Source organism: Theobroma cacao, chromosome 9 (genome assembly GCF_000208745.1).
Source record: "Theobroma cacao cultivar B97-61/B2 chromosome 9, Criollo_cocoa_genome_V2, whole genome shotgun sequence".
Classification (NCBI taxonomy): Eukaryota; Viridiplantae; Streptophyta; class Magnoliopsida; order Malvales; family Malvaceae; genus Theobroma; species Theobroma cacao.
Window position 1 is genome coordinate 38,500,993 of NC_030858.1, and position 18,401 is coordinate 38,519,393.

General features: G+C 38.3%; 3 protein-coding genes across 4 annotated transcripts; all 3 read right to left on the reverse strand.

Annotated features, from left to right (window-relative positions):
• On the reverse strand, positions 272–4,802 carry LOC18591104 (probable inactive receptor kinase At5g58300). Its single transcript, XM_018127622.1, has 3 exons — positions 4,323–4,802; positions 1,316–2,668; positions 272–1,172 (listed from the first exon to the last, which is right to left on the reverse strand). The coding sequence occupies exons 2-3, from the start codon at positions 2,646–2,648 to the stop codon at positions 544–546; spliced, it is 1,962 nt and encodes a 653-aa protein (XP_017983111.1). The 5' UTR covers positions 2,649–2,668; positions 4,323–4,802; the 3' UTR covers positions 272–543.
• LOC18591106 lies at positions 8,794–11,694 on the reverse strand. 2 transcript variants are annotated; one of them, XM_018126435.1, is made up of 5 exons: positions 11,610–11,694; positions 10,896–11,053; positions 10,625–10,815; positions 10,366–10,473; positions 8,794–10,228 (listed from the first exon to the last, which is right to left on the reverse strand). In XM_018126435.1, the coding sequence occupies exons 1-5, from the start codon at positions 11,666–11,668 to the stop codon at positions 8,945–8,947; spliced, it is 1,800 nt and encodes a 599-aa protein (XP_017981924.1). In that variant the 5' UTR covers positions 11,669–11,694; the 3' UTR covers positions 8,794–8,944. The 2 variants fall into 2 exon arrangements, with proteins under 2 accessions (XP_017981924.1, XP_007017102.2); XM_007017040.2 differs by having other exon boundaries at positions 10,896–11,684.
• On the reverse strand, positions 12,352–14,842 carry LOC18591107 (root phototropism protein 2). Its single transcript, XM_007017041.2, has 5 exons — positions 14,706–14,842; positions 14,529–14,598; positions 14,040–14,417; positions 13,222–13,947; positions 12,352–13,033 (listed from the first exon to the last, which is right to left on the reverse strand). Exons 1-5 carry the CDS (start codon positions 14,765–14,767, stop codon positions 12,539–12,541), a joined length of 1,731 nt encoding a protein of 576 aa, XP_007017103.2. The 5' UTR covers positions 14,768–14,842; the 3' UTR covers positions 12,352–12,538.

Here is an 18,401-nt window from a genome sequence, read left to right on the forward strand (position 1 = left end):
GATAACACAGGGTTTTTCTTTTATTCACGTTTTATTGCTAACCCTCTTACCCTTCAACAAAATCTTATTCTTTTCAAGTAACTACTACTACTGCTTAATTTCAGCTACATGATGATATTGATACCCTTTGTAGAACAAACAAACAAACAATGACCCAAAAGGAAAAATACTTACTAATGGAGCTACTTGTCAATTCTTGGACTAGTAACAAGCCAACCTACAAAATACAAACTTTTCCTCGAGCCGGTTAGGAAGAGAGTAGTAAGAAATATTGAAAGGAATACAGAAAGTTCTTTCATTGAAGTAAATGTAAATCATATTGCTGAAAATGAATATTACAATAAATCAGGAAAAGAAAAACCCACCTAATTAAAGTGAGAATTCATAACACTAAATCCCCTCAGAAAAATTGCACAACAACACCGACTTTAAGTTTGAGAAGCCATGCATGCATGTAAGGTCAGATAATGTGTGGGTAAACCTTACTAGGCATGTATACATAAAACATGTTCCTAAAAACACAATGCAGCAGCGTATGGACAATCACGGGGTCTGCACATTTGAATCTTTGGACTTGTTCTCTTCAGAAGATGGCCGGTTCTCTGAGTCTGATTGCCGGACTTCCTCAATCATTCTAACGACTTCATCCATGTTAGGTCGCATGTCTGGCACCTTTGCTACACATGCCATCGCAATTTGTAACATCTGCACCATTTCTTCTTCAATGTTCTGGAACCTCATCAACTCAACATCAAAGACCTCAGCTGTCCATTCCTCCCTGACAACAGATTGAACCCACCTAGGAAGATCAACCATGTCATCCCGTCCAGGTGATTGAAGAGGTGCTTTCCCAGTCAGCATCTCAAGGAGCAGGACACCAAAGCTGTACACATCTGATTTATGAGTATGCTTACGGGTTTCAATCACCTCAGGAGCACGATACCCTGCTGTTCGAGATGGAGTTACAGGTACATTCATAAGAGGGGTCAAACCCAAATCAGAGATGCACCCGTCAAGATCTTGATTGAGGAGAACATTTGAGGACTTGACATTTCCATGAGTAAATTTTGGACCACCCATAGAATGAACGTGGGCAATTCCTCTGGCAGCTCCAAGGGAGATTTTTACTCTGGATTCCCAGTCTAATGGGGTTCTTCCACCTCCCCTGTTTCCTGTTGTCAAAATGCATGAAATATTACATGCTTAATTTCCCAAAACTTATTGTAGAAATTGTTTGAAAGTGAAATTAGAGGGCAACTGGGGGAGAGGGGAATTACAAGGACAGCAAAGAAACATGAGGAGAAGAATATAGTACCATGCAAAAGTGTGGATAAGCTGCCGCCTGGGATATAGTCATAAACTAACAGCTTCTCATCCTTGGAGTAATAATAAGCACGGAGTGGGACAACATTTGGGTGCTGCCCGACCCTTCCTATAATCTCCATCTGCTGCTCAAAATCCTTCTTCCCCACTACCACTTCCTTCAACCTTTTGACTACCACAGTTGTGGATTCCTCCAGGACAGCCTTATATGCTGTGCCATAACTACCCTTTCCCAGAACTTCAGCTGAAGCCCTTAATAAATCCTCAAGGTCAAAATTATAAGAACATCCTTCAAAGAAAACCAACTTGTTTTTCTCAGGTTCTTGCACCCCACTCCCAAACTCCTCTTTTGGCTTCTCACTCCTGCCACCACCCGCAGCCTTCCCTTTTAATACACCACTTCCTCCATTATCCTTTTTCTTCAGACAGCAGCATAAGATAATTAAAGCTAAAAGAAACAGCACTACAGACCCTCCGACTGCAATGGCAATTATAACTCCCAAACTCAGTTTCTTTTTGGAGCTTTGCTTTTGAGGAAATGTCGGTGGGGGTGGAGAATAAGCAGGAGATGGTGATGGAGGGAGCGAGCAGGCTTGTAAAGGCAGTCCACACAATAGTGAGTTTCCTACAAAGGATGAATTAGGGAATCGTTGAAGGGGCAATGGGATCGGACCACTGAGCTGGTTATAGCTTAAATTCAAATGCTTGAGCCTAGTTAGGTTTAGATTAGGTATCGGTCCAGAAAGGTTGTTGTTCTGAAGGTTCAATCCAGTAAGCAGTGTCAAATTTTGTATTGTTTTTGGAATTTTGCCTGTAAAGGAATTGAATGAAAGATCCAATACATTGAGTTTGAGGGAAAAGGAAACAGGAAGATCACCAGATAAGTTATTATGTTGAAGGTAGAGGTATTGGAGTGATGGAAGGGTGATGATATCCGAAGGAAGATCACCATTCAAGCGATTAGATCGAAGGCTGAGAGTCCTGAGGGCACCTAATTTACCAAGGGTGTTGGATGGGATATTGCCTATGAGTCCAACCCCGGGGAGCCTGAGGGCAAGCACACTAGAATTATCTTGAGTGCACTTGACACCAATCCAGGATGTGCATATAGGGTTGGTTAAGTTCCAGTTAAGGTTTCGACGGTGGGGGACAGCAGCAGCAAAGTCAACAAGGGCTTCCTTATCTGAGTTTAGATCAGAAATTGTTAGAGGAAGAAAAATGCCTATAATGACAAGGGAAGAAAACACTGAAGTCAGGCAGAACTTCATGGGGCGTTGTTTGGTGCAGGGAATCTGGTAATAATTATGATGATGAAAATGTAACATCTGTACTCCTTGCTGATTTCCTGTTTCAAACAAAAGACCAGAAAACACATTAGGAAGCCTGCTTAATGAAGGACTAACAACCAATGTTTATAGGAAGAAGAAGGCAATGCCACACCATTCTGTCGCAAGCATGAAAAGTACAAAATAAAAGAGGGTGACATAACTCAAACACAGAAACAATCTGAGGTACCTAGTGCAAAGAAAAAATGAAATGGAAAAGGCTCTGTCAGAACCTATTAATTAACTGGCACCAACCAACACATCCTGAAGGTCATTGAAATTTGTTCTCATGTGCAAGAAGGACTTGATTCAGCATAAAGTCAGCAGTTTCTATAATTCCAACTAGATTCAATTTATACTTTTAGAAGGAAGGGGAAACATATTCAATAAGAATGTAGTCTGACATTCTCTTCTATGAGCAGTTGCTGTTTTATACATTTTGAAACGAGGGGGAAACACATCCACAAAGAAAGTACTTTGACATTCTTCCCTATGAGGGTCCGCAGTTGCTGAAATTCTAACTAGCATCACTGATAATTTTCTGAAAGGAAGGGGAAACATGTCCACTAAGAAAGTTCTTTGACATTCTCCCCTATGCGGCACCATAAAACTGAATACGAAACAAATAACCTTTAAAAGAAATGGAAAACAGATCCAATAAGAAAGTACATTGACATGCTCTGCTTAAAAAGGGCACTGGTTTTGACACCCAGTGGGCATTTGAATAATGACCGTGACCCTGGGCACTGAGTTCAGAGTTTAATCGAATTGTAAAAAAAAAAACCAACTTATTCCAAAAAAAATTCTTGTTCAATTGCTGCTCATGAGAAAAATGACATTCTCTTTATGTCTTTGATAATAAAAGCGGTATCTCATTTTTTTGTGGGAAAGACTGTTTCATTTTTCTTTTTTCAAGTAAGAAGGATACCTTAGAAGTTAGAAGGAATAAAGCAGAGAGATAAGAGTATCACATTTGAAGGGTCCCTGGACAAGGAAAATACTTGGAATAAAAAACCTCCGTTATCAACTAGCTTAGTAAAGGGCCTGGAAGGATAGTAAGATATTGGATACAATTCAAAGGTAAAGTAAAAAGGGTTCTTAAAAACAACAAAAAGGTGACAGGGATAGCAACGTAAGTGCGTTTCGATTAAAGAGCACCAAGGGAAGAATATACTTGAGAAAAAGAAAAAAAAATGCTACACTCTTTTAGAATTAGAAATAAAGGAGGATTTTTTTTCCATAAGATTTTGGAGCTTCTCTCTTTCAACTTTCAAGTTTCAAGTGGCCAATTTTTTTTTTAATAAACAGGAAAAATTCAAATATTAGACAGGTTGTAGTAGAGTCGTTGAACCACCTTAGCTGCTTGGTACATTGCGCAAGAAAAAAAAGGTGGAAAACATGAAGACGAAATCCACATTTGCGGAGAAGCAAAAGTAAAGTGTTGTTTAACAAAAACTGACAACATTGAGTAGAGAGCGTAGAAGAAACAAGCAAATTGTTGAATCACCAATCCATTCACCAAAGAAATAAAAATGACAGGAATTGATGTCAAAACCTGAAACACTTCCCAGATCTACAAGCTCAATCATTGGAAGCAGAATCAATGCTGAGAGTAAATTAACTTTAAAATTCTCAAAACAAAGTGGATTTAAGCAATAGAAAAAGGAATGAAACCTGGGAAAACAGCATCCAAATCCGATAGAGAGCGGCGTGAAGATTGAGGTACCAAGAGTTGGGTGGGAGTGAAAGTCAAGCTTGAAAGGAGAGGGCCTTAGCAGTGAGCCGCATTTGCAAAAGGAGAAAGCCAGGCTTCTTCAGATCCGGAATTCGGCGAAACTGAAATGAGCAGCTAACCTCCAACACAAAGTGAAACTGAAGCAGCTACATCTGTTACGAATAATGTCGCAAGTCATTGAAACACGAGACTGCATTTAAGAGTTGAAAAGAGAAGCGATTTTTGGTCTTTGGGCTCCAAAAATACAGAGTAAGTAGGACTTGGCTGGCAGCGTTTTGGATTTGGAGGAAAATGGATTGAAAGTGAAAACAACCCTTTGTTTGTTTATGTGTCTGTATAAAGACTGAAGAGCGGAGAGAGAGAGAGAGAGAGAGGGAGAGACCGAGACTGAGCCAGTGAGCTCAAGGATACTTGTTAAGGCAAACAGAGGCGTAATATGGTTACGGTTAAGCTTCCCACACAATTCAGTCCTTATGTTGCCCCATTATTACAACTTTACCATCTCAGTTTTTCATTTTTTATCTTCGGCATTTCCGTTTGACTTGCTTATCAGGTTTTAAACATTAGCTGTCTGCAGCAGCTAGTGTTTCTTCTGATTTTCTTCACTTTAAACATGAATTCTAGTCATTGAAAAATCGAGTGATCGGTTAATTAGTCATCTATCTGCTCTCTTCCTCTCCGTCTCCCTCATGGGTAGAAAAGAAATTTAGGGTGTCATATTCCCAGTCCCTCAAGGGGCTTATCTTCTTTTTCCCTTGCTGGGAAGGAATTGAAGTGGGATCGTGGGAACCCGTAGCCACAGGTCAAGAGATACAACTATACTACTACTAGTACATAACCACAAACTATATCTTTGACAATGCTAACCATCCATAAATGAACTCAACAAATATGATGCCAGCTGCTTCATTAATTGTTAAGCCTATCTCTAAGACAACATTCTCCCATTAAGAGGATATATGTAATTGCTTTTGTCAACTGTATTTTCTCATATATATATTCAGGGATTATAGAATTACGAAAGCAACATGTGAACGCTGATCAGCCCTGGTAGAAGATTCATGCAGGCAGGTGATAGAGTACTTGATCAGGGATACATGAGCATTTACTTCAAGACGAGGAGCCTCAAGGACCGATCTTGATCCAACCACCCTCACCCTTTTTTATTTCCTTCCCCAACAACTCCACCAAATTTGTTTAAATGCTTCTTCAGTTTGCCCCATGCACGTGGATGAATGTATATATATATATATCTACATTATTTCCTTCCTCTATATGGAAATTATAAGATCCTCACTTCACAAGAAACATAATTCTTTTATGTATACATTAAAAGGAAATTTAGTTTTTGCTGAATGTTGTTGGTATAATTCTTTTCTGCAATATTGAATCTTGCATTAAAAGTCAAGATATTATGATTTAAGAAGGATATATAGGAATAAATGACAACAACATTCCATATACTATTTTGATAGAGATATTTAGCCAATTAAATGGTTGTGAAAGAAAATGCATGATGAAACTGCAAAAAATAAAAACCCTTCTTTATTATTTATTTATAAGTCAATTTTTGGCAGATTGACCATTGACAATGTATTTATAACCCTTCTTTATAATTTATTTATTTATTTTTAATAACCCTTCTTTATTATTTATTTATAAGCCAATTAGGAAAAAGGGTACTGTTGGTAAAGCCTCCTTTCTGAAAAATCTGCTGAATGATTAGTCACAACTTAATTGATTAATTGGAATGTCACCATAAAGAACATTAGCTAGCTCCTTTCTTGCTTTTGTTTTTGTCCCTTTATTTTAAATTTGACTTGAAGCCAACTCTGGAACTTCCACATCCCAACCACAACTAGCTAAGAAATGCGAGGACGATGGAAAGTTCTAACCCTTCTGATGATGTTTCAACTCCCATCAAAAGGTTCATCATTGCTATTTGTGGGGTTAGTCTGGCGGTGGAAGAACAAGTGCATGTTAGATTAAGGTTCTATTTGATCAATGTAAATAACAAAATACTACTACTAGGTATTCCTTTACTGAACAAAATTGAATTGCTTTTGATCTATATATAACTCTTGTTTTTCTTAATTATACTTGTATGTATACTTGTCTTCCATCTCCATGTTGATTTGACTTACTAGTCATGAGTTGCCAGCTTGACGCTTCTTCCCTTCCTTTTGCCTAAAATTCAGATCTGCCGAAGTAGCATGGAGATGGTATTATTTTAATGCTCATTGAGTAGATGTGTTCGATAAATTATGCTCATGTTGGCAGCAGATAAGGTATTAAAATGTGTGAGAAATGAAAACATAAAGTGAAGGAAGGGACAAGAGCAAGCAAACTGAATAACCCCATCGAATATTTGAATATTAGTTAAGTAATATTGTACATGTAGATCAGATGAGACATTGTTTTCATAAAAATTGGTCTTGAAAAGATTCATTCTCCCAGCTTGGCAGAGAAGTAGAATTTTTGTTGCAATGTGAACCTCACTTCATTCATTCTCCCAGCGTATATATATATATATGCATGCATACATGTGTATACATACATTTAATTATTCATCATTTTATGTAATAACAGCTAATCTACACACATAAAGACTAAAGTGCAGATTTCAGGCTTTGAAAATAAGATTAATCAGTGTTGATTGGGTGGGATGGGGTTGGTGGGACATGAAACTTGAGAGCAAGGCGCCAGGCCCAGGAGTGGTTTTATCAAAACGCAATGAGATCATGTTTTGAACTATTATATCATCAAATATATGAGTGAATTTTTTGAGTTGAGGAGTGGCATGCTGCCATCCACAAATATTCCAGGAATATATGTTTTGGTGGGCTTGCTGTTGCAGGGATCATCTCATCAATGCTTCCTCCCCAAATCTCTTTCAAATTCCAATATAAAACATTACTCAGAAAGTTTTAGAAAAGAGTCAGTAAGTAGGTATAGAGTGGACTGTGGAGGATGGAGTAGTGTTTTTCCATTTTCATTAAACAAATTAAATGTGATGATTAATACTTTAAAGAATTTGAATTGTTGTTGACAAATCATGAATTGGTTTAGAAGGACAAATAATTGGTAATGATTTCTTGGGTTTGGCTGTGACTTTTTGTTGTGATGACTTTTGAACTTTCTGCTTAAACAAAGCCACATGGTTTGGTAGGTCACTAGGCCCTCCACAGTTTTCTAGTACTACACTTTATATATTATAAATACTTAATATGGTCAAGGCCATGGTATGGATCCATAATTTAGGTAGTGTAGGACCTTGTATCTTTATTGCAAAGAGCAGGGCAGATCCCTCGGTACACTTTATATAAGAATAGTTGATAAGTTGCCTTTTGCGCAAGGGATTTTCTCCCAGACTCCACCCACAATTGCTCAATTCCCTTTTCTGGCTTTGCTTTAAACGATATCAGATGATATGTCCTTGAGTATGTTAATTCAGTTCTCAGCTTAAATCTTGGTCAGAAAAAGAGAAACCCATCACAAAAATGCTTACTTGAAAACTTAATTAAGTTAATGAAAAGTGAAAAGGATTCAAAGAGCTTGCTTGCATGTCAGAAACAGCCCAATGGAAAAAAAATGACCATGACTTGTAACAGTTACAATGGGAAAGAGGGAGGTGGAATGCAAAGGCAAAAGACAAAGATGACAAGCAGCCTCCAGTTGTCATATATAAATGCTGAGTGTGTTTATATTAGAAACTTCCAGGACCAGGAGAGGACGTCCCTATTATTAAATTCTCCTACGTTCACACTTGACACTAACATTTCTCCTACTCCTACCTTCCCTTCCTATATTTTGTTTTCTTTCATTCTCGTCCCATCCATCCTTATCTTCCACAAGCTGCTGGTTTTGCTTTTAGTATCCATTGATTCTTCTCTCTGTAGCTAGTGCTGCTCCAAATTTCCCATGCTGGCATGCATGCAGCATCCCATGGCCACGGCGATGAAGACTCTTGATTAGCGATCTTTCGAAAATGGCATCAATCAAATCAATGGCCTAAATTGCTAATAAAAGCAATTCTTTCTACCATCTTATGTAGTACTCCTAACACAACTTTCCAATTTGAGTTTACATCTTTCTACCATCAAACGAGGGCTTTTTTGGTCCAATAAAAAATGATAACTTCGGGCTTTAATACGGGTATGGTGAATGACCGACTAACAACCCAATGGGCAGGCTCCAAGCCTTTAGCTTTAGGGGCCAGACAAATCTAGATGGAGGCCCAAGCAAGTTCATACAATTAGTGAAATAGAAAATTTTCGGGTTTCAATTGTTACTTGTGGTTGTCATAGAATTTGAAACAATTTATCTTCTCCAAAGTTTATATTTTCTATAACTCCATTACCAATTCATCATACTCCTTTCTTTTGTTGAATATTTTATATATAAAAGGAGTTGAGTCTTTTGCACCATCTCAAAATTCCTGTGTCAAAATATTGAGAACACAAAAAAGTTAGATGTCTCAATGCAGAGACAGTTTCAGTGTATTCAATGTTAGCTTATCACAGCTGCTATTAAGGTTGGCTGTAACTTGTTCCATGCTCTCTCAAATATCAGTATCCATGTCCACTTTTTCCTCCCCTTCATTTTCTTCACTGTGAATGCTCTTCCCACCCATAAATGCTTCTTCCACACACAGTCCATCACTATTTACATGTGATGTAGAAGGTCCTGAAGGTTTATCACTCGTCCTGCTTTCAAACCCATGATTAACTTCTCCAACAAGGCCCTCATCTCCATTTAATCTGGGATGACCATGCGGTTTCCTCTGTTCCTCAGGAAGTATCTTTGCAAAAAGCTCCATAAATGCACATAGTTCCTCCCTTGCTAAGGTGACCTTTCCCTTCGCTTCTAGGTACTGTGAGATGGAAACAGAATATGCACAGTAAGGGCAACGAAAGTTGCCCTTATCATCAAATCTTGCAGGGGTTCCAAAGCAGCTTTCGTGAACCACAATTGGGCAATCATTAGAACTGCAGACCAACACCCTACCACTTTTAATACATTTAAAACATAAATTTTGCTCTATCCAGTCAGCTGTGCCCAACGGATCTTGACTTGATGTGCACCGAGAACTCAAGGAAAGACTCTTCTTCAAGGCAACATCAAGCCTCTCATCTTCATAGAGTTGTTCGGTACAAGGATGCTCAAAGTCAACATTGGCTTCATCAGAATCAATCTTCTGCTGGAATACATCAGCAGAGGCAGGCTTTGGGGAGCTTAATGGAAAAACTTGATCGACGTTGTCATTGGAATCACCACTAGGAACTTTTTGCAGTGAACCAGATTCAAAATGATTGGGTTCAATCATTGAGATATTTCGGGAAGCTGTATCTCCATACATTTCCTCACCCACCATGCCAGCATTTTGAGCATTTCCAATCTGATTGTCCTGGAATTTTACATGAAAAACACCATCACTCTGCCCAACTGTCCTAGAGGTAACACGCCCATCTCGATCAACCTCATTTGCTTGAGAGTCCTTTTGCACCTGTTCATTTCCATGCAAGGGAATTGGAATCTGCCCAACAGATTGATTAGAACAACTACCATCCTGCTTGAACTTCTTTTCCTTCAACTGAAGATCATTATGATTGAACATACCATTCGGGTTTCCACTATCTAGTCCCACCAAATTATCAGCATCCACATCAGTAATATACCTCTTGGAGGGAATTAAATTTCCTTCAAGCAACCCATCTTGCAATACGTCATTTCTATTTCCATGACCATGTGGAACCAAGTTACCTTCTCCATCACCATTTTCATCCTTAGGTGCATCTTCATCACCATCTATAACAGGAATATCTTTAAACATTGAATCTTTCAGCTGTTCGTAGAAAACGGGTTAATAAAAATGATGAATAAAACAATAAGAACACGAGCACGAGAAATGAATGAAGGTTAATAATCCATTACGACATCATTCTAACAAGAACAATGAAGGAAGAACTTCCTCTTTTCTACCTGCTCTAATGCACAAGTGCGCTGGGAAGCTCTTTTATGCATTATAAAGGGGTGAACATCCCACCTCAACAGCTTTGGTCCAGCCTTTTTCAGATCTGAAACTGAGACCTGATAAGGAAGATACTTATAACTCACCATTTAACATTCCAGCTAGCAAGCTCTTATGAGAGAAAAGATCAGAATAACATTTTTTTTTTTCCAAAACAACTAATAATCTATACTACAATGCTGAAACTAGAATACGTGTCCTATGTTTTACCTCCTGCAGTATTTGTTTGAGTACATCTTTGCAGCTTTCGGAAAGATCAAAGACAACTCTCGAATCAGGAACATCAACATCTTTGAAATCATTTTCAGGACCAAATAACTCCTCCAGACATCTTAAAGAAACCATTTCCGTAGTGTTTGTCCCTAAACCGTGAGGTAATACAGGAGCTGCTTCAATCAAACCTGAAAGATGAGATTTGAGAGAAACTGTAAAACACCCTAACAAGTTCAACCAAATTAAGAGGCAATTTATTTGGCCATACCACGTATAATAGAAGTGTCTATTTTGCTGAAGCTTGATAGATATTCAATGATCCAAAGCCATGGTAGGCTTGAGCCAGGAGAAGAAAAGCCAAGCATTGAACCTAGTTCGTCCATAAGGATGATTGAGTTCAAGAACAAGCACTTGATCTGCGTCCACCTATTATTGCAGCACGAGTATTGTAAGTATGAAGACATACTAACAAACAATAAAATCCGCATAAAGACAACTTATGATGACATCGTTGAATCACTGAGGTATCACCGCTTGCAGTTAGTTTGATATGGTTCAATAATCTCAATACGAAAATGAGCAATCAAACATGAATTTCACAATAAAAAGAAACATCTTGACCAATAACTCTAGTGCGGAAGCAAACAAAAACAAGCTCAGCTATTAGAATAGAACAATACCCTAAAAATACGGAATCAGAAACTAAGTAATAGTAATAAAATTACAGGAGGAAAAAAATTCATTTCATTGAACAAAAGAAGGAGAATAGAATAGAGAACCAACATACAAAGGTGTAACTTAAGCTAAGCTTACTAAAACAACAATATTGTTCAAAGAATGAGTAAAATACAGATAAGTCAGTGATGAAAAGGAAAAATCAAAGTTAGGGTTTGGATTAGAACAAGTGAGCTACACAACTTGCAGCAAGTGAAACAAGGAAAAAAGCTTGCTAATAGGGATTTTGAGAAGAGATACTTCAGACCCTAATAAATCGCTTAAGATTTTTGAACCTTCAAAAAACTTAAATGGCAGCCATCTCATTGATTTGTTTATTCTAAGATCGTTGGGGCTTCATAGCTCTATTAGTTTTTTTCTTTTTTAATATAAAAAAGGGGCCTCGCCTGCGCGGGAGAAATGATTGGGCGGGTAGAGCTCACTTCCTATTTGGGCTTATTGGGCTCATCTAATTCGGACCAAAATTTTGGAACCCAAAAGTGTTGGTCTATGAAAATTATTTTGTTAATTTGAATTTAATTGTTTTAATTTAATAAAATTATATTGAGAGGAAAGAATAATGTTAAAATTGTTAGGATCAAGAGAACAAATTATTTTAAGTTGATGGTAGAATTATCCATGAAAAAATAATTTGTAATATTATTTAATTATCTTGATTTCAATTTCCTTGAAAAAATAACTTGTAATATAAAAACAAAATTATACTATAATTTGACCTGAGCTCGCATCATAGATCATCAAGTCTGATTTGGCCACTTGAAAAAAACAATTTTCTTGTTTTTTGTATGCCAAAGTAATTGTGGATCCATCTTTTTATAGTTTGTTGATCTTTTATATGTATGTATATATATATTAGATATTATATAAATTTTGTGCTATAATTTTCAATTTTCAATCATTTAACACAAGTTATTTTTTTCTTTCCATATTTTACCAAATAAAGCACAAAGGCAGGGTAAAACTATTTAAAAGAATGAAAACCATTGTGATATTGTTGTGCACAAATTCATCAGCCTAGCTATATAAATAACAGCGTTTTTCATCACAAATACAGAAAAGCATAAAAGAATAAAATTAAGAATCACAAGCCAATCTTAAACCCTTCCCTAAGTAGGAGGCCCTATATATATATATATTCATATATATATAATGGTAATTAATTAAGCCAGGTGGTAATTAAGAGATTGAAAATCTTCTTCTCCTAGGCTTGGTGACGTCCACGCCAAGGCTGTCATCTATATGAGAAGTGTCCTTGGAGCCATGTCGGAAGGGATTTAGCTTCCCTAGAGTCTTGGACATGGAAGAGAAGAAGGTAGGCTTTCGGTTCCCTGCAGCACTCTTTGAACAAGTTCCTTGATTGTTCTTCTGCAAGTCGGATATGTACATCTTCATCTTCTTAAGCTCGGATCGCAAGGCCTCGTTCTCCTTTACCAGCGACACATCTGCCTGCAACTGATTCCTCGTCGCCACGGCGTCTGCCGCGTTGCGCTCACGATCATCCACAGCACCACTCCTTAGCTTCAGCTGATCATAGTACAAAGCGTGCAAAACGATCTGCACGGGTAACCGCTTGTTTTGGGAAGCATGGACTCGAGCCTCGTAAGATAGCTTCAGGGGGTCCATGGAGCTGCATACCTTCTCTCTTTCTATCTCATCCAGATTTGGGTGAGCCTGCATTACTTAATTAATTAAAACAATATATATATATATATATAACATATGCACAAGTACTTATTGCTAATGGAGTGCTAATCAACATGTACACAGTTTTTAAGCATTCCATTCCCTTCTTTTTTCTTTGTCAATGGAGTCATTATTAAAAATATTGAAGATCCGGGGTGCTTAATTAATTTATGAACCTTGAGATAGATGTCAATGGCCCGATAGAGATCATCCTCCACCTTTCTGGCTCCTTTAGGGACGAGTATGGCGATCCCGTTGAATTTGGCGATGGTGAGTTCATCGACGGTTGCTATCTCCCCGAGGTATGCGTCTACTGTCTTTGCAACTCTCTGCATCGCACTGGAAGTTACCTCCCTAAAGTTGCCGCCGTTGAAAACAGCCATGCTCTTCTCCTTCTCCACGAATCCGGAAATGATCCTCCTGACGCTATCCAGATCCAAGAGCCTCTCCCCATCGTATGTAAAAGACAAGACGAGAAGATCATCGACCGCGACATGCTCCAATATGACGGCGATCCGTTTCTCCAGCTCGTTTTTGCAAGCACTGGAGGCTTTTAGGAAAATTGCACAGCGGAGAAGGCAACACAAGAAGTGCATTGGAAAAGCAGCTTTCTCTGCAGGAAACAGCGCCACCATGGACTCCAAAAGCTCACGCTGTTGGATTCGAAGATCAGAGTCGGTAGGCTCGGAACACTTGATGCCGTTGCCTGAATGGTCGCGTACTAGATCTCGGAGCCATCTCTCTGCGTAAGTTATGAGAGCGCTGGCTAGGGTTAGAGCTTTTGCGCCCCGTTGTTTCATTGCGGCAATGATTCTTCCAAACAAATCAACGTCAAGGATCGATAGCTCTTCGGTCCACCAGTTTGGAGGCGTACGGCAAGGGAAATTCGCCACGCTACAAGCCTGTGGGAAATTGATCCATGTTTTAATTGAACTATATATGAATAAATTAATAAATTGCAAGTAAAATATTGCTGATGAAAGCTATATAGTACCCTAGCACTAGCGATATCAATGCATCTTTGAACAATTTTAAGCTCCTCAGCCATGGGAAGCAGATCTTCGCATGATTTAAGGACGACGACGGCGCCAGAAAGGCTATGCAAGGCAACCTGAGAGAGGAAATCTTCAGTGCGCCCTGCCAGATTGCTGTCGCAGTAGTTGTCTGTCATTTGGAGATACTCTGCAGCGCATCGGAGAGCCGCCACGTTGTGGACTGTAATCTCGAAATTGACACCGTAGCAGAATTTTGCTGCCTTCTCGAAGATCTCAGGGCCTCCGGGGATGTCAGACAGGTTGATTCTTGTCAAGTCTGCTTCTTTTGTTTCCAATATCAGCTTTCTTATGTAATTGCTCTTTGCCACCAGCATGAACTGCGCGCGCGCATGCCCATCGCGTTAATTGATTACGTACTCACTCTAAACTAATGATAAATCACTACCTAATTTGATCTTTCTTCCTTGAAAAAAAGTTTTTATACTCACCTTGTGAAGATTGAAATTGGCTTCACCAGCTTCAACAACAACATCAGTCGGGATTTCTTGAGAAAAAACCCTGAAATGAACCAGAAATGATAATTAAGAATCTAACTATGACAATCCATACACCAAGTAGTAGTAGATGTTTGTTGGGAGGCTTATTTAATTAATGTAATATTTTACCACTGGCCGGTCCTCTCCATGGCAGAGGACATCCTGCTGTTGCTCATCACAGGGGTAGCCATAGGCGCGCTGGTTGGAGCAAGAATAGAGGTACGGATAAGAATAGGATTTCCTTCTAATTAAGTTGATTCAATTTTATAGAGATTTTTTGTTTCAATTATCTTATTGGCTCTTTTGAGCTTGCTTTTTACTCCTCTTGGCTTGTGGTGAGTGGCGACATGCTTCTTTGGCAGTACTTTGTTGATGGATCATTCTACCCTAAAACTGCTCGAGGACAACAAAAGGTGGCTCGCAGTCGCAGCTAAATCTGTTTCTTGGCTATGTTCATCTTAATTTCTTATAATAATGAAATTGTGAAAGATGTATAAGTAAACATGGAAAAAGAAAAAGAAAACGAATATAAGTGGCAATACATGTGTTAAAGTCTTAGAATTAATTTCAGTACAAAAATGGGATTCATTTTTTATAATTTTAAATAATATTTAATTAATCATTAAATATGATTAAAATTCGCAAATACTCACCTAAGAAATAATTTTTATGTTACAGCCGGCTCAAATAGTATGGCTATGGCAGTGCCTGAAGAAGCCGGCTCAAAGGATAAAGTGGGCAGATCAACTGACATTGACTTGTCGGTCAGCTTATTAACATTACCCTAGTAGTGTCAATAGTTATTCACTTATTAAGTAAATTGACTGGAACACGAACATCGATCATTGAGAGACCGTAGGCAATGAAATTGTCTTCTGCCATTCAAATATGTGGTTGCTACTTGTCCAGCTGACAACGTCATAAAGCTTTGGCTGCCGTCTTCCCACGTCCTCCGCCAACCCCACCCTCACCCTCACCCTCACCCTCACCCTCATCCTCGATCCGTTGGACAAGATAACATGGGGTGGGCACCCCTAGAAATCAAGTATCCACCGAATGAACCAATACCAGCTCTACACGTCAGATGTTGTGCCACATCGGCCCACTCGAATACTTGGAAAACTTTGATTCATTTTCTACTTTCGCGATTTAGGAATTTTTGGGGAATGAGAATATTTGTCTCCCCTTCATCCCTACCGACCACGACCGTACTATTTATTTGCTGCAAGTTTCGTAGCATACACCCGCTTTATCAACACATATATATATATATATATGGAGAAATTAATATCTAAATCATCACTTTCGATTTTATAACAACATGTCGCTGATCCGATCCATCCATCATATTCAGGTTGTTTTCCTATACGTACTTAATACATTTTGAAAATGGTAGCAATAGCCCACATCAACCAATTATTGTTGTATAATCAGAACCATAACATTCTTCAGGTTAATACATATATAAAATTATATAAGTTTTGAACCATGTGGCTATATATAACTATAGGAGGCTTTCCTCTTACTATAATAATTGAATTGTTTGCAAGGCAATACCGCATATACTTTCAGCGAGGAAACTTTTAGACTGTTTCAACCAAATTAATTATGGTATTCAGTAAGATTTTACTTGCATTTGTGAAAGGAACCTAGGAATAGGTGAAATTGTATATCTGTATAAGAAGAATGCATCTGGGGTTCTGGATAGAGAGGTGATGGAGATGGATGATTCTGGTTTCTGGGTTTTGCATGTGCGGGGACCAGGAGGCTCCAAAACTATGCGAACTTTGCAACTTGCAAAGTTGTAACTTTAGCCTATGAGGAGCCAATAAATTGCTGGTCGGTCCCTCGCTCTCTAACTTGTGCTCTTCGTGTATCTAAATTGTGGCCTGTATTGAGCCATAGCTTTCTTGCTTTCAATAATGTCACCTTCCAATGCCATGCTAGGGTAGGGAAGGATAAGTATCCCCTGTAGCTGTAAGGTTGGCGAGCTTGGCCCGAAAGCTTTTTACAAGGCTCTGTGAAGGAAGTGCTGCTTCAAAGTTTGGGCAAATCTTGAAGCCCATATAACGCCATTTGCTTATGGAAAAAGCGAGGCCCATTCGAAGAAGGAAGAAAACTGATGGCGTGGTGATGATGAGGCGCATGCGAATGCCATCACTTTCACAGCACTCGGAATTTGGACTTGGTCCTTGTGTCATTCTTCAATTGTCAAAATATCGTGCAAGGAGTCTTTTTCGTTCATTATTATGATATTATCCAAATTTAAAATATCTTGGTTGAAAACTTTGATTTCATCTGCTCATCCACTGAAATGATCAGAAATCTAAACCTTAAAATTAAGCAAAATTAAGTTGAAATTAAATCCGAACACATGATTTCTACTGTAATTGCAACCCATGATATTGCCGGCCAAGCATGCAACGCGTTCCAAAACAAGTAGTATCTAGCTAGTTAGCTAAGCTAGAGCCATAATAATTAATTTATTATTGCTGCTACTTGATAGATGGTTTTCGACGTATCCAAAGTGGAAGAAATATCACAACCCGGATGCTGGCCACAGGCAGGACATGCATGATCCAATGAACCATCTTCTTTAACCAATTAAAGGACCAAAAAATCTCTATTTCTTGACATCCATCTTCTACCTTGTCTCTCTGTGTTTATGCTTATGTATTGGCTATATAACTATCAAATAAAGCTTTCAAGACTTACGTCTGCATGATGTCCAAAAACACTGCTCCTCATTTCAAGTCTCAAAGCTAACTACTCGCGATCGGCCTATGATCTGTTAACATGGGCAAGGCATATGAATGCATGCATGCAGCTGCCATGGCCTGGACTTGGTTTAATTTGAATGGCAACAACTATTATGTATTTCGAAACTTGAGTCCCATGAAATCATCCATTGCGTCCATCTTTGACAATAAATCTCTATTGGGTAGACCAGGTCTTGCTAACGCAATCTATTGGGTAGACGGGCCAGTTTACACGCCAATAGGCTCTATTCCTATGCGATCAAAACAACTACTGGGTAGGTAATATGTCTATCCTTTCAAAGTCTGTATTTACCTCCAACCCCTTGAACCAAAATGGTTTTTTTAAAGAACGTGGTGCAAATGCATGCAAGTTTTCAATTTTCTTTTATGCATTCAATCAAAACTCAAAAGCAACGTGTATAACTGAACCATTGAATTATATATAATACTTAGTCTTGGTGATATTCAATTTATAATTTCATTTCTTTTGGTACACTGCATATCACATATTCAACTTAAATTGTTTTAATCTCCGCACGTAACCTTTGTTGATCTCTTCATTCGTCTTTTGAACCAATTTTGGCAGAAACTAGTCTTGGAAGTAATCAGATTTTGACACAGTTGGTTAATTATTCTTAGTATTGCCTTTCAATAAAAAAATATTTTTAGTATCATCTACCTTTGATGCTGTTGCGATCGCAATTATGTGGCATCATTAAGCACAGAAAAGATGGTTGCATCACATTTTGGATGCTAGTCTGATACTATATATATCTTTGGGCAGATATTGTGATTATATTCTTACTAATAAATAAAAACCAAAATTCATTTTCTTAATTTGAAGCTACTACTGGATTGGCTTATACTTGGAAATCCAGGCAACATTTAATTTTGAAGATTAATTATGACCTACACCCACACCTACAATTCTTGCTCATCCCGTGCATCCATCCAACTTTTCCAAAGGTTAGGTTATGTATCATTTGTCATTAATTAATGTTCCATGTGTCTGGGTTAAGTGTTTTAACATCATCTTCGACAGGATGCTAATCACGTTTTAAAAGTT